General features: G+C 44.4%; 1 protein-coding gene across 2 annotated transcripts in view; it reads left to right on the top strand.

Moving 5' to 3' along the window:
- Window positions 1-15,922, top strand: part of SACS (sacsin molecular chaperone) — a 252,517-nt gene that overhangs the window by 143,934 nt on the left and 92,661 nt on the right. For both annotated transcript variants that reach the window (XM_074958364.1, XM_074958355.1), the window contains exon 4: window positions 13,408-13,558. In XM_074958364.1, coding sequence (XP_074814465.1) covers window positions 13,408-13,558 — 151 coding nt within the window. The remainder of the gene's footprint in view (window positions 1-13,407; window positions 13,559-15,922) is intronic.

Raw genomic sequence — 15,922 nt, 5'->3', positions numbered from 1 at the left:
TAAATCGGCACTTAGGCACCGACAAGTTTTCGATGTACTCAGTGGAAAGAAGGGATGGTTTCATGGTTAAGGACTGGAGTGGGACTCAGGAAATCTAGGTTACATTTCTGGCTCTGCCACAGACTTCCTGTGTGGTTTCCCAATCTTGTCCTATCTTGAATGTAATCACTTTAGGGCTTGGCCTATCTTTTACTCTGTATTTGTACAGTGCCTAAAACGATTAAGCTCTAGTGTCAGTTGGGGTCTTTAGGAGATACTACAATACACATAATAATAATAAGTAGAGATTTTGAGACTAATTTTAGGCTTTCAACTCTTAAAGCTGTCCCTATATTGTATATATTTGGTACTACTGTATCAAGTTATATTTAGTGTGGTGGGGTCCCAATTCCAAATGCCCCTTCACAAACCATCAGAGGCTCCTCTACTTAAATAAAAGAATCAAATAAAAGAAACTTCCTTCTCAGAAAGGCCTCATTTATCAGTCTTCGGGCTTGTCTTCACTGCAGTGTTAGCTTGAGGTGTAGTTCAAGTGTTGCCTCTAACCTGACCCCTATCCGCATACAAAAATCTCTAGCTCGAGTTATGTGGCACCTAAACTCGAGCTAGCTGGCCCATAGGGGGTGTGGTTTGAAGTCTGAGTGCTGCTGTCACTCGAGCTAGTAATACACTGAGGATGCTGCTACAGGATACGTACAACTCTTCAGAAGCCTTATCTTCACTGCTAAAAAAGGTGTATTTTTTATTTTGGGGTAATTGACATACATGAGCTGTCCTGAGGTAAAAACATAATAAAGGCCAGGGCCTTTAGTTTTGCCATGAGGTAAACAGCTCTTTGCTCCTGGTGTTGACCTTGGTGAGTCTGAGGGGCCACACTGGAGAGTTGCACATACCCCGTATCCAGTAAACTAGTGCACATGTGTTTAGCACTAGGATTTGTGGAGCTTTATCCCAGAGTTCTTAGCACCTCACGAACTGGAGATGATCTAGCAATTGGTGTGTGGAGTATTATGGGAGAACTTGTCTGTCCTTGCTGAACAGCAAGTGGTTTTAGCCCGCCACATTTAGCGAAGGCTTTTCTGGCTTTGCATATTCCTCACAGCCTATTCTAGCTAGGGAACAAGCCATGGATTTGTTGGATGAGCTGATCCTGGGTGAATTTTTTATGCAATGGAATAGACGTTCGGTGAGACTCTGGGTGGCATTTCAGGAGCAGTTTCTGAAACACGGAAGGTGGTGGGACTTGTAGGGTGATTCATTCAGGGCAGACTGGACAGACATGGTACTTGCTGCAATTGCCATACATTCTGCTTCGAGTGCAAGAGAAGATTGAACTCACACAGTATGGTGGGAACCACATTGTCATAGAGATCTGGGATGACCAGGAATGGCTTTAGAACTTCCACATGAGGAAGCCGACCTTCATGGAGTTGTGTGAGGAGCTTGCTCTGACTCTCTAGTGCCCGAACACTCAATTTAGGGAGGCTTTACTAGTACAGAAGCAAGTTACAATTGCCCTCTGGAAGCTGTTGCAAACCCATTTGTTGTTGGGAAGTTAACTATCAGGGTTGTGGTTGTGGAGGTTTGTGAGGTGATTAATCCTGTGAAATAATAGCTGGCTTTCAAAGAATGGGGTTCCCCTACTGGACTTGGGCTATTTTGATGGCACAGATGCCCATAATTTTCCCACCAGAAGGAGCAAGCAAATATGTCAATAGCAAAGGGTTCGAATCCCTGCTTCTCCAGGCCTGGGTCAACCACTGAGGCAAGTTCATGAACACCAATATGGGAAGTACGAAAAGGTGCATGATGCCAAGGTGATGAGGAGATCTGGCATTTACATGCTGGAACAAGGAGGGACCTTATTCCTTCCTAATGCTATTGTTATCCAGGGGGTGTTGGTGCCCACTACTTATTTTGGGAGACCCCTCCTACCCACTTCTGCCATGGCTCATGAAACCATACGCTGACATCAGAGGTCCTGCCAAAGGACCTTTCATTGCGGGATGGTGGCGGATTGCACATTTCACAAGCTGAAGGCAAGATGGCACTTACCTACGAAACCATTTGGATTTCAGCGTGGCTGTTTGCAGCCATATGATTGTGGCCTGTTGCACTCTGCAAGGCTAAAGGCGAGTACATTTGCATGGTGTGGATTCAAGACACTAGTGGTTTGCAGATCCAGTATCGGCAACAAGAAAGTGTAGTGATCACTTGGGCTGGGTCCAGGCAGGCAAGGGAAATAAGTGATGCCTTGTGTGCCTGCATCCTTGCAACGCAAGATGATGTGAATGAGCTATGATGCTGTAATGGAGGCCTGTAATGAGGTGATGATTTTAACAGTTTTGATCAATCTGTAATCAATTTTTACTGCTGTATTATACAACTGTCAACTTGTTACAGGTTTTATGCAACTATAGGTTTTGTGGGTTTCATGGGATGCGTGAGATTTTGCAACTTAATTAAAATTTATGACACAACTTCCTAGGCCCGCCTTCCTTTACAAGAACCCACACAGCAACCTGTTGTACAACCAAACCAATTTATTAACCAAACAACTGAATAAAAAGGAAGTAAAACCATTACAGGCATAACAGCTGTCTCTTCACAAGTAGAAAGTAACAAGTGTGCAGGGTGAAGAGAAGTGCATATGTGTCTGTGCAAAACATTCAAAACCAGAGTAAAACAGTGAAATTGTATGAACCCCAAACTCCAAGCCTCACAAGTTAGTCTCATTGATAGTGGAAGCAACTGTCTGTAGATTTCCTCGTATTCTCCTTCCCTCTGGCAGAATGTGTTGCCCGGTTTGCATGTGGCTGCAAAGGGAGTGTAGGTTGCATGGGGATGGAGAGCACAGGGTACATTTGTCCACTCCAGTTCATAGAGTTCTCAGTGGCTCAGCCAACCCTAGAGTTTTCCAGTGTCTGCAGTGGCTGCAGGATGTGGTACCATGGAGGAGATTCTATGGGCCTCGGTGAAGCTGTCAAAAGGCGCAGCTGTGGAGCTGGTACTGGATCTGGCAGCTGCACCCCGTTGGTTACCACGATCTTTCCATGAGCAGATGGTCCTCCTGTCCTCTATTCCTCTGCTCTTCCTTGAGGAGTCTCTCCTCCCTCTGCATGTCCTGCTCCTCTTTAACACTCTGGAGCTCCAGGTGCTCTTCACTTGTGCAGACCACACCGCCAAACATCTCATCCTTGGCCCTCTTGTGTTTTTCCTGCTTCTGGACAGTCCTGTCCCCCAGTGTTCTGGCTCAGAAGGTTGGTCCATCTAAGGTGAAAATGCTTGCCAAGACAATGAAGGAGCACATTTTTTTCTTTGTAATTTTGGTACGGGGAGGAAGGAGAGGAATGAATCCCTCCACTTTATGTTTTGCATCAACATACAGCCAGATTGCAACTTTTTATTATTTTGGAGTGCTTCTCTTACTTCTTTATGCATTGTCTTGTTCATAACCTCCTGCTACCATAGGCAGTCCATGGATACACTGTGGTAAGAATTATATATTAATTTATTTTTTTAAATTTGTGTTTGGCTGAGGGAGGATGGGGTGAAATCGTAAAGAGGGTACTGTTACCAGAATTGGTTCTGACAGTGTTTCAGGCCGGGGAAACCCTAGGAGACAGGCTAGCGGTGGGATCCCATCTGTTTATGAAAAGGAGATTTTTCAGTATGTGGTACTGAGCAGCATATCAACAGGGGGAAAGGTTTAGTAAATTACTATGGTAGCCCTAGCAAGTTTGCCCTGTCCAGGAATCTAACTGACTAACTAGAGTTCCAGCTTCTTGAAAATTTTTCAAGCATCATCTGCCAGGAGTGGAGGGAAATTAGAGTGAACATTAACAGGATGCTACACTAAGATGCAGAGGCTTGGTAGCAGCAGTGTGGATTCTGTCCACCAGCATAGACTGGGACCCAGGTAGGGTCCTGCAAATGGAAAGAATTAAAAGGACAAGCACTGAGGTCCTAAAGGGACTTTACCACTTTGTACAAGTCCAAGGAATTTATAATCCATGCTGTCTGGGAAAGTGCTCTTCTAATCAAGGTATAACTCTATATCATTACATTAGTGTGACCGAGTTACAGAAGAGCAGTAGTTGCAAAGATATGCACTCATTTCTGCTAAGTCTGTAACCCTTTAATTGTTTTGCTTTTTTTTTTTAAATTGCAAAGATAGGCTGAAAGAGTCACTAGTTATGTGTTTTAATTTTTTCCCCTTCACTCGGCATTCTTCTTGGAACACACATGCTGACGGGAAGGAACAAGAGGAAAGTAGGTTATGGAAATGTTATGGCTTCCACTGTAAAGGTACAACCTGGGACTGTGGGACCACCGTGCCCCCTTAACTCACTGATCTGGGTTGTCTCTCACAATGCCTTACTGGTGACAAGCAGCAAACCCCTCCAAGTGGTGTTACCACTCAGTACAACTGCATTTGCAGCGCCACAGCCAGCTAGATTGCATGAATGATCCCAGAGCCACTCACGAATCACATAGAGAAAGGCACCAGCCAAGTCCCCCCCAGCACCCAGCCTTATACCTCGGGAATATACCATCTTGCACTGCTCAAGATCCTTTCTTGAGCAATGCAAGTTTATTTATTGGTTCACCACTTCATCAATGGAAAGGGGACATACACCACCCTTTGTAACCTGAGCAGATTTACCAAGCACTTCAGTCAAACTAACTGGTAAGGATAAACATTACAATAAGTTTATTGATTACAAACAGAAAGATTTTAAGTGATTATAAGTGATAGGCAAAAAGTCAGAGTAGTTACCAAAAGAAAATAAAAGATAAACACGCAGTCTAAATTCTCAACCTTATTAGAGTAAGCAATATCTGGACTAAGCAGTTTTTCTCACCCTGCTGGATATGCAGGTTGGGTACAGTCTTTCATACACAGGCTCTCCCTCTTAGCCTTGGGACCACTCTCCTCAGCTCCAGTGTTCTCGTTGCCTTCAGCGTAGGTGGGGGAAGAGACAGGACAAACCATGCAGCCTCTGTCATCTATTTCATATCCTCATTCCATGTGCTTGAAGAAAACAAGTCCAGGTATGTCTGGTGGGCATTGCTGAGTCACCAGGCAAGGTTGAGCAATTCCCCTGGTATGGCCTTATGCAAGTGAGTCATTGAATTGTAACTCCCTTGTTGGACAATGGCTGCTGATGGTTGTTGGACACCTGCCCAGGTATTGGTTAGCTCCCTTGTTGTTTCTGGGAGCTAATATCTGGACAGTTTCCTAACTCACAGCATATTTTAGAGACAACCAACAACACAATCTTATAATTTCATATGTACTAATGATATACATATTTAGATAGAACAATGGATTTTAATAGATCATAGCCTTTCCCATAATATCTTACATGACATGCTTTGTATGAACTATCACAATTATATACAAATGGTGAATATGGGGGTTACAGGTGCTCCCCTGAGGTATAGAGTGTCACATCCACCCTCAGTCGACGCTAAACACACTCTATTGCATGCACCATCCTCCATAACGATACTTTTGTTGAGCATAACCTGTAAATCCCTCCCTTAAAAGTACATTTTTCATCATGACAATAACAAGTATGGCAGGTAACACTTACCCAGGTTTCAGTTCAGATACTGACCCTGTGCTGCATACGACCCAGGCTGTTCCTTGGGCCCAGCTGCAAAAATAGACCCTGAATGTCCACAAGCCCAACTGGCCGAACTCTGCTGTCTGTTCCTGGGACTGAGACTCTGCCATGGTCTCATCTGCTGCTACCCCCCCAATACCCCTCCTCCACTGGTCTGAAAATGAGGCCATCTGAGTTCAGGAGCATGTCAAAGGTGATGGTGGGCTCTGTGCTTGGGGCAGTGGCAACCCTGGTCAAGCTCCTCATAGCAGCAGTGTACGCTAACATTGCCAAACCTGCCATTTCCATCCTTGGCCTTGTGGGATAGCTGCTTCATCTGCTCCCTGTACTACCCAGCAGTCTGGTGGATGCCCACATCTCCCAGTCTCTTTGAGATGGTCTCATAGAGATGTATATTTTTGGAGTTCCTGCTATGATCATCGTCTGGAGGCTTCTTGCACCTGAGGTTACTTAGAACTCCAGTGTGCTCCTCCAGCCAGCTAACAGCATGCTAGCATCTTTTATGGAAGATAGAGCTGGACTGAATTGTTCACAAACTAGAGAAGAATGTGGAAAATGAAATAAATTCCAAGCAAGGGTATGTGAACTGGCAGATAGCAGTGCATAGAGGGTGACTCTGAAGCGAGTAGGTAGAAGGGCAAGAAGCTACAGATACAGGACATTGTGGGAATGGCATGGCTTTGAGTGGGGATGATACAGGAGTTTGGACAAAAATGCACAGCACAATATGTGGCAAGCCTGCAGTGTAGACCTACTTTTGAAGTATTAACAGAAAGAATCATTTTGCAGCTGTTATTATAATAGACAATGGGCCTGAACAATACTTTGTATTATAGACAGGAAATGTACGCTAGCTACACTAATTACAGCACTACAATCTCTCCCAAAGCAATATTCCAAAGCACAGTTTATGAAATTATTTTTATCCTCTATTCTGGTGGTTTTCTCTTTTGCATAATTTGGAACATCAGGCCTTTTTTACTAGTTGTCTGAGCTTATTTGAATAAATAAACCCAGTGATTTTCAACAATTTAATATTTGTTATGGAGATACATTAACTGCTCCATAGTTAGGGCTGCACATAGTTCCTCCCCTGTGGGCCTTAAAAAACTTTAACAGAGCTTTTTGTCTGTCAATGTATGTTAGGGTCAGAGCTGAAAGTAAGTTTTTGCTTAGTAACTCACTAGAAGGTTTTTTTGTTTTTGTTTTTTTTTATAAAGATTTGTGCCCTGTTGCTCTGCTTTTTATTTTGTATGCACGTAGTAAAGTGAAACAAGATTTATGATCTCTTAAGCACTCTCCACTGGTATTTGTAATCTGCCATCAAGAAGGTAGCTTATGTTAAAATATAAATAGTTATTGCTCCCTTATGTTAGTTATATGTAACTGAGACAGCAAAAACCATGTAGTGGAAAGGAAAAACTATTGCTGGCCATTGCCCTTAAATCTTTTTAGTAGTAGTAGTAGCAGTACTTCTAATGCATCCATACTTTTAGTATTTGGGCATGGATACATACATTTAGAAGTGCATCAGCTCCCTAAAGGAAGGGGAACAAAGCTTCCAACTTCATAATATATTTTATCTGTGCCACAATCACTTAGAGGTGGCTCAGCATCTGAATGTAATGGAACCATATGATGTTATGATGAGTGCATGCAGACTAGGACTATTGATTACACATAAAATGGAGTAACCCATAATAAATGTTTTCAGCAAAAAGATTTAAATTATGTAACAAATCAGGTAAAAGCCAGAAACCTTATTTGAATCAGACATTTTTCACAACCCAGACTCTCTCCTTTATTATTAAAAGTAAATATACCACAAATATAATCTTTATGATTTTCCTTTCTTTTTTTCCTTTAAGAAAATGAGCATTCTCAAGTAAGGCATAACTTAGATCCAAATTCTGCCTTCATGCATCTTCACATCCACCTTAACTGCAGTCAGTGGCGGTCCACAGGGAATAAATAAGGGCAGAATTTACCCCATAAATGATCTGGCTTTGTATGATCAAAACTAATGGTTTGATTACAACTTTTTCCAGTCTTTTCCCTAAAAAGAGTATATGTGTGTCAGTAGAGAGTGGTAGATTTATGCTAAGGCTTCTTGAAATGAGATCAGTAAACACGGTACTATAGTTTGCTGTTCAGTAAAGCATAAGCCAGACAAAGATTTCACTGATTAGTACAGTCAGTCATCTCTAGTTAATGTGCAATGTTTAAACATTCTAATTTAAAAAAAATGCTGTTATAAATACTTAAGGAAGTGGCTTAGAAATTAGGTATAAAATAAATGTGCAATGCTTACTGCATTTTAAAAGGTTTTAATTTTGTTAGTAGTGCATTGTCTTAAATCTAAAAGTGGTTGTTGAGTCATTGTTACTTGCCTGCTAACACTGCAGAATCTTAGCAGCCGCAGTTGCATATCTTTTACTGCACTACGCTTCCTGTTGATTAGTAACCCAATAATATTTGTTTCTATGGCTCCATTCACTCTTCCTTTCCTCAGACTCCTTCCCATCTGTTTCTGTACAGTAATATCCCTTCTTGCTTATGGAAGGGACTCACATCTTCCAATGCAGCAGACCCTTGCCAGTGTTCACAGTTGTTCCAGATGAGTATGAATATGCTTAGTCATTTTGAAATCTACAGTTTTCTATTTTCAGGGAAATGGCCATTCTGAGGATTGCTTTCATTTCATTTTATAGCAATATGACAACACTGCAGTGGGCTCTATACATTTTGCATTCATACTCTATGACTTTGTTTCCACATATCTTGATTGTGTTTAATGTCTCCCAGTTTCTATACCACTGGCCAAGCAGAACTCCTTTTTCATAGCCACCCAGTCTTAAAGGAAATGTTCTCCTACATATTTATTTTGAAAATTAAAGTGCTGTGAATTTATTTATTTATTTACATATTTATTTTGAAAAGTGACTGTGAAAATCCCATTATGGGATTTTCGTGTTTTATCATCTCAATAATTTCCAAGTCAACTGCACTCAGTTTCTTTTAAATGTCAGTCCTGCAGAATTCACCCTGCGTTGTGAGAGTCAAATGGGTTCTTTCCTTCTCATATAATATATGATCTTCAGTAATAAAGGTTCTGCAAGCCAAATTTTACTCGTGTGACCCATTATCTTCAATGGGTTTGCACAGTGCAATGATTTAGTAAACAATTTTGTTGATGGTGCACAAGGAGTAGAATTCCATTCATGCTACCAAAGCTGTGTTGTCTCTGCAGTGCTAACAGGAATAAAAACCAGTAAAAAATTATTTTGTCACTAAAATCAGAAGATAGTATTGAGTACATACCAGGAGTACTTCTGAGTCAGAAGGTACAGTTTTTATACAGTCACGTTTCAGGGATGAGTCACTATTTAAAGATGTCTATCCATTATTACATTTCAGGGAAAAAGAAAAGGAGGACTTGTGGCACCTTAGAGACTAACAAATTTATTTGAGCATAAGCTTTCATAAGCTACAGCTCACTTCATCAAAATAAATTTGTTAGTCTCTAAGGTGCCACAAGTCCTCCTTTTCTTTTTGCGGACACAGACTAACACGGCTGCTACTCTGAAACCTGTCATTATGCAGGGAAAAAGAGTTAATCAATCATTATTGCCAACATGCAAAAAGATAAGGAGCTTGGTTACAGATAATTCAATCAGCAAAAAGAATTAGCAATTTGTATCTCCCTAACACCAGATGAACTGTACCAATCCATGGATGAAGACTTGTCATTTCTGAAGCAAACTTCAAATCCAAGCTGTGTCCTGAGAATACTAACCAATTGTATTCCACATAAGCAAATGCATTAACTTCTCTAGATCTTGTTATGCTTTTTCATAGCTCTTTTTCTGTGTGTATTTTTGCCCTTCAAGAGCCAGGATAATTCAAGGCTGATGCTGCCTATACATCTTTCTTCTGGATGAGGGCTCATGGTCTGTTGACAGGGACCACAGAGGATGTCTGGTAGCCTGTGGCTGCCTAAAATAATGAGGCTAGAAGGTGGTTAATGAGTGTTCGAAGGAAATAGAAAGAGGTGGAGAAAAGGGAACATTTGAGGGAAAATGGAGTAAGAGAAGAGGTGAATGTTTTGGTACTATGGAGTGAGAGAGGGTAAATGAGAGGCGTTGGAGAATGGGAATAGAAACTGGAAGGTTAATGTCCATAAATATTCAGGGTCAGTGAAGTGACAAAAGGCTGGGAAATGAGGCCCCACATTGTGATTTTTGTTGCACAAGTGAGTGTCCCTTATTGTCCTTCATTTTGGGAATGTGTGCTCCACACCATGGAGCTGGCATGCCGAGAAGTGTATAAGACCTCAAAACCACTGTGAAATAAGTCAGTGTCATTTCATTTTACAGATGGGTAAACTGAGGTACAGGGAGGTTAAGTGACTTTTTCAAGATCTATGTCAGTGTCAGAGCGAGGAACAGAATTTAGGAGTCCTGCAGTGCCCTCTCCAATCACGAGATAACACTGTCATTCCAATACTAAAAATCTACAACTGGAAAGTATATCTATTATAAACAGTTTATTTTATGTATATTGCACTATAAGTATCAGCTTGTGTCAATGAAAGTATTATAAAATTGGCCATGCCTAGCTAGCAATTTTGTCTGTCCTGTTTGTTGCTTTGCAGCTCTTATTTTAAAAAATGCATAAAGACAACTAGCTGATGACACCAATATTCTTACAAAGCAGTAGAATTGTTGCAGATTTTGTACAAGACTTAAATTTGAGATTCTGAGCACTTGTTATCAGTCCATATCCCATGGCAATTTACATGAGTAGGTTTCTTTGTTAACTAAAGTGTCCCGGACAAATTCCACCTCAGGAAATTATATTCCACATATGTAAATTACATCGAGTGAAGCCATGTCCACACCTTGCTATGTTGGCAGGAGATGCTCTCCCACTGACACAGTTTTTGCCTCTAACGGAGGTGGAGTAATTATACCGACAGGAGAGTGCTCTCCTGTCTGCATACCACGTCTTCACCACACGTGCTACAGCAGCGCAGCTACGTCAGTGCAGCCTAAAGGGGCTAAATCTGTTGGATATGGCCACCAAAGATTCTCTCTTTTCCAAGGGGCTTCACTGGGTGGTGTAGAGCCAGCGTAGCAGTTCTATGCCATTCACTTATAAATAAAGCTACGATTTTGTCATTGAAGTCGCGGAAGTCATGGAATCCATGACCTCCAAAGACCACAGTGACTTCTGCCCTGGTGGTTGGGAGCCGCAGGGTCCCGCTGTCTCCTGCAGCGGCAAGGAGCTGTGAGGTACCCCTGCCGCCTGAGGCAGCGAGCCTCCAAGCTCCCAGCCGCTGCTGACGGTACCCCACAGCTCTTGGCCGCTGTGGCGGCAGGGGGACCCCCGCAGCTCCCCACCAGCTGCGGTAGCTGGGGGACCCCTGCAACTCCCTGTTCACTGCCGCGGGGCAGGGGGACCCTGGCAGCTTCCCTCTGCTGCAGCTGGGCCGTGGGACCCCTGCAGCCCCCGGCTGCCATGGGGGAACAAGGGGACTCCCGCAGCTCCCCACTGCGGTGGTGGCAGGGGGATTCTCGCAACTCCCCACTGCTGGAGAGGGGGCAGGGGGACCCTGGAGCTCTGAGTCCTCATGGGTGGTGGTGGCCCCAGAGCTTGCAGCCACCCCGCAACTGCCTAGTCCCTTCCCATTTTATCTTGGATATTTTTAGTAAAAGTCAGGGGCTGGTCATGGGCTTCCATGAATTTTTCTTTGTTGCCTGTGACCTGTCCCTGACTTTTACTAAAAATATCCATGACAAAAATCTTAGCCTTACTTATAAGCCTTTCACTGTAGGGGTCCTAACTAGAGTATTGTTGCACTCTGGCTTTTCTTGATTGCTGGAACAGTCTCTTGAGGCTGGTCTAACATATGCTTGAGGCTGGTCAAGGATATGAGGTAAAGCGACTTTTGCCATCCCTCCCCCCTTCATATACTGAGTTTATCTTGGTTAGAACTGATAATCAGTTATGCTTCTACAGGTACAGATTGTGTATACAGTGTAGATTCTTTTGAGGAGCAGGATTTTAAAGTGTTGCAGGCTCTCTCACTCTGGGAATGGTAAAACTTTTTGCAGCACGTATTACAGTCTGGGGGGATAAGGAGGATTTTGCCCTGTACCATGTGGTGTTGGGATGGAATGGGTTGGGGGAATTTTGCTGTCTGTGTTTGCAGTGTTGCAGTGTGTTGGGATGGGAAGGAGTTGGTTTTACTGGATGGGTTGCAGTCTGTTGGGAATGGTGGGTAGCGAATTTTGCTGTACATGTGGCAATAAAGTCTGTAGGAATAAAGAGGGTTTTGCTGCATATGTGTGTCAGACTGTGGGGACAAGTGGGGCATTTTGCTGTGTTGTGTCGGTGTGAGGAATGGGGAGGATTTTGCTGTGTGTGTCACAATCTGTGGGGGCAGGGGATTTTGCTGTGTGTCACAATCTGCGGGGATGGGGGAGGATTTTGCTGTGAGTTGTAGTCTGTGGGGATGCAGGGAGTTGAGTGTGAGTTTCAAAGTCTGTGGGAATGGGCGAAGACGCTGCTGCGAGTGTTGCTGTCCGTGGGGATGGCAGAGAATTGTGTGGTGTGGGTCACAGTCTGTGGGGATGGGGAGGATTTTGCTGTGGCGGGGGTGTGACTGTGGGGAAGATGATGATGAGGATTTTGCTGTTGGGGGTGTGTGAGTCTGTGCGGATGGGGAGGGGTTTGCTGTGGTGTGTGTGTGTGTGTGTGTGTGTGTGTGGAAGGGGGAGGATCTTGTGGTGTGAAGTCTGCGTGTCACTCTCGAGCCGGGGAGAGGAGCCGTTTGTCTCACGCCAGGGCAGTTCCCTGTCCCCGGTAGCCTGGTTCCTTTGGCAGCGGGCGGTGGTTGGGGTGACAGCCGCCTCCCCGGCACAGATCTCTGTGTTGGCCCGTCCCCGCTGGGGGCCGCCCGTGCTCAGTCCCGCCCCCCGGCCATGTGTGGAGCCGCGGCACCGCGTGGGGGACAGGGCCCGGCGGGTGCTGCCGCTAACGGTTCTTTGTGTCCGCGGCCGCTTGGCGCGAGCGCGGCGGGTTCGAATTGCCACTGAGCGGCGGACGCGCCCGGCCGCTTCCCGGCGGAGTGACCGCGGCCGCGGGGGGATGTGAGTGCGGGGCAGGGCGGTGGGCCTGGGGGACGGGGTCCGGAGTGGGAGGCGGCTCCCCGAGCGGGGCCGTCCGGCCGGGTTCCACTTCGGCGACTCCTCCCCACCCGAGCGCGGCGGCTGTTGCCCCTGCTGGCGCAGCCCCACAACAGCAGGGAGCGCTCAGGATCCCCGGAGCCTTCGCCGTCCCCATCACCCCGCCCGCGCCTCCAAGGCCAGCGCGTCCGCTCCCGCTCAGAGCTTCCTCCTCTCTCCCGAGAAGCGGCGTCTTTGCCTGCAAGGGCCCCGGCCTGTCGGTGCCTCCCTGCCGCTCAGCGCTTGCAGGGGAAGCCCAGGCTGATGCTGCCTGGCTGAAGAGGTGGAGGATGTAGGGTGGCTAGATAGCAAGTGTGAAAAACCAGGACACTTTTATTGGGGGGGGGGAGGGGTATAGTTGTGTGTATAAGACAAAACCCCTAATATGGAGACGGGCCTCACAATAGTGGGCTGGCTGTGTGGTCAACCGAGGGGCATCCTGGGCCCTCTCCCACCCTCATCCAGCTAGGCATGGGTGAGCTGGTGACAGCCACAGCTCTTTCCTGTCACTTCCCATCCTGAGCTCCTCTGCTTGTGTTCCGCAGGTTGGCCAGGGTGACCGTGCTCCATGACTGCCTGGGCTGCAAGACATTCGAGGTGCCTCCTTCTGCGGCTGTCAGACACGTAAAGGCATTAATTCATTCAGAAACTGGGTTTCCTGTCGCTGAGCAGCAGTTGTGGCACCTTGGGAGAGAGGTGAGTGTCCTTCTCGGACGTGTGCCTGGCTGCCAGGCTGATATGCCCTTTACAGGTTGCCTTGGAAGCATCCCTGCTTTCCCTGATGAAGACAATGCAGAACTGAAATGCTTAAAGCATTAAATATAATATGTGCATGCACGACGTAGCCTATCACAAGGAAAGCATTAAGATAGTTGGTTGATAATTATTTATATTAGAGGAGTATCTGGAGGAGGGTGGATTTGATTTAAATCAAATTGTTTTAAATCATGATTTAAATCACTCGTCAGAAAGACTTGATTTAATCATGGATTTCAACATAAAAGTGTATTCTTGTTGGTGGTTATAACCTTAATACATATTTTTCATAATTCAGAGATAGATGTAGGTTTCATTTTTAGAAGGTACACACTATACATTTTTAAACAGTGATTTATTTTGAAAACTTTTCAGATTAATTTTACAGCTATATCAGAAAATGAATGATTGTTTGGTTATTTCATTTACCAAAGGTAATTGAAGAAAATATTTATGAAGTCATTGGGAGGTGAACTATCTCCAATTCAACAGGTTAATCATTAATATTTGGAAGATTTTCTTGCCATGCTGTATTAGGAGGAGAACATCACCAGACGGACATGTAAATTGTTTTATTTAACTAAAACAACAACATTATGTATTCTGGATTTTTTTCTTCAACAGCAAACATATAATATTTTAACAAAACAAGCATATGAATTTTTGAATTTAAACATTCAAGTTTTTTAAAATCAGGTTTGTTTTTGTTAAAATTGTTTTTAACTAAATGAAGGACATAAATCCACACCGTGTAGAGGTCAAGCATAGGAGTTTATTACGTACAGCACTGACGGAGTGTCACCTCACTTATTAGGCTCAGAAACACTGTCAGTGACTTGATTACAATGGAATATATGGATTTTCCATGTGCGGGGAAAGTGACAGGGTAGGCAGTCCCACACCCCCGGATAGCTCTAGCTGCAAGACATGATAGCACAGTAGCCAATGGTCAAAAGGTTACATAATGTCTCTGCCCATGGTCTCAATGTTACCAAATTAACATTTAGCATTTAATTAATACTTTAATAAATGTATTAGTTGTGACAAAGTTCCTGCTCTACCTTGGTGAATCTTGCGCTTATTGGCGGATTTGCTCGCCTTGGAGCTTCACGGCAGCCCTCAGCTTGGCCGTTTTTCTGAATTCACAGTCCAGGTCGACTCCTCCTGTGTCTGACCAGGAGTTGGGAGGATTTGGGGGGAACCCGGGCCCGCCCTTTACTCCGGATTCCAGCCCAGGGCTCTGTGGAATGCAGCTGTCGAGAGTGCCTCCTGGAACAGCTGTGCGACAGCTACAACTCCCCGGGCTACTTCCCCATGGCCTCCTCCCAACACCTTCTTTATCCTCGCCATAGGACCTTCCTTCTGGTGTCTGATAATGCTTGTACACCTCAGTCCTCCAGCAGTCCGCGTTCTCACTCTCAGCTCCTAGTGCCTCTTGCTCCCAGCTCCTCACACGCACACCACAAACTGAAGTGAGCTCCTTTTTAAAACCCAGGTGCCCTGATTACCCTGCCTTAATTGATTCTAGCAGCTTCTTGATTGGCTGCAGGTGTTCTAATTAGCCTGTCTTAATTGTTTTCAGAAGGTTCCTGATTGTTCTGGAACCTTCCCTGTTACCTTACCCAGGGAAAAGGGACCTACTTAACCTGGTGCTAATATATCTGCCTTTTATTACCCTCCTATAGCCATCTGGCCCGACCCTGTCACATAGTATAGAATATATGTTGGATTTAATTTGGGGTCCATAGGAATGAAGTAGCTCCTTTGATTGTCCAACAGATACATATCTAGGGGTAAAAGCAAAGAAACAGTGAAAGTATATGGCAATAAATATTGCCTTTCAAGTTGCTTATTTGTCTTTTAAGGCAGGCATTGGTTCCTGGGAGAGGGAGATGGGAGGAGGCCATATCTTATATTGACCTGTTCCAACCTTTTCATAAATTCAAGGTTGGATGTGTGGGAAGAACATCTCCCTACAGAAGAAACTAGCACAACAGAAACAGGGCTTCTTTGTTCTATTTGCAACTTTGAATAAGACACAATTATTGCCCCCAACATCTGGCGTTTTGCTGATCAAACATATCTTAGCAAAAGCAAGGTTATCTTTGGTTATTCTGCTTTCTTTTAGCTATTGCTAGGCCTCTGACCTCTTGACCAAACTCTGGACTTTGGGCCTGTACACAAATCCATATATCAGGTTATTACATCAGCAAATGGATTTTAACCCTTCACTAAAATAGATAAATGAAATATTAAAAAAAACCTCAAAATTAAATCCACTATGTCAGCCAGGTCAACATGAGA

The sequence above is a fragment of the Natator depressus genome, chromosome 1 (assembly GCF_965152275.1).
Source record: "Natator depressus isolate rNatDep1 chromosome 1, rNatDep2.hap1, whole genome shotgun sequence".
Classification (NCBI taxonomy): Eukaryota; Metazoa; Chordata; order Testudines; family Cheloniidae; genus Natator; species Natator depressus.
Note: the sequence above shows the minus strand (reverse complement) of the source record. Positions and strands in the feature narration are given on the sequence as shown.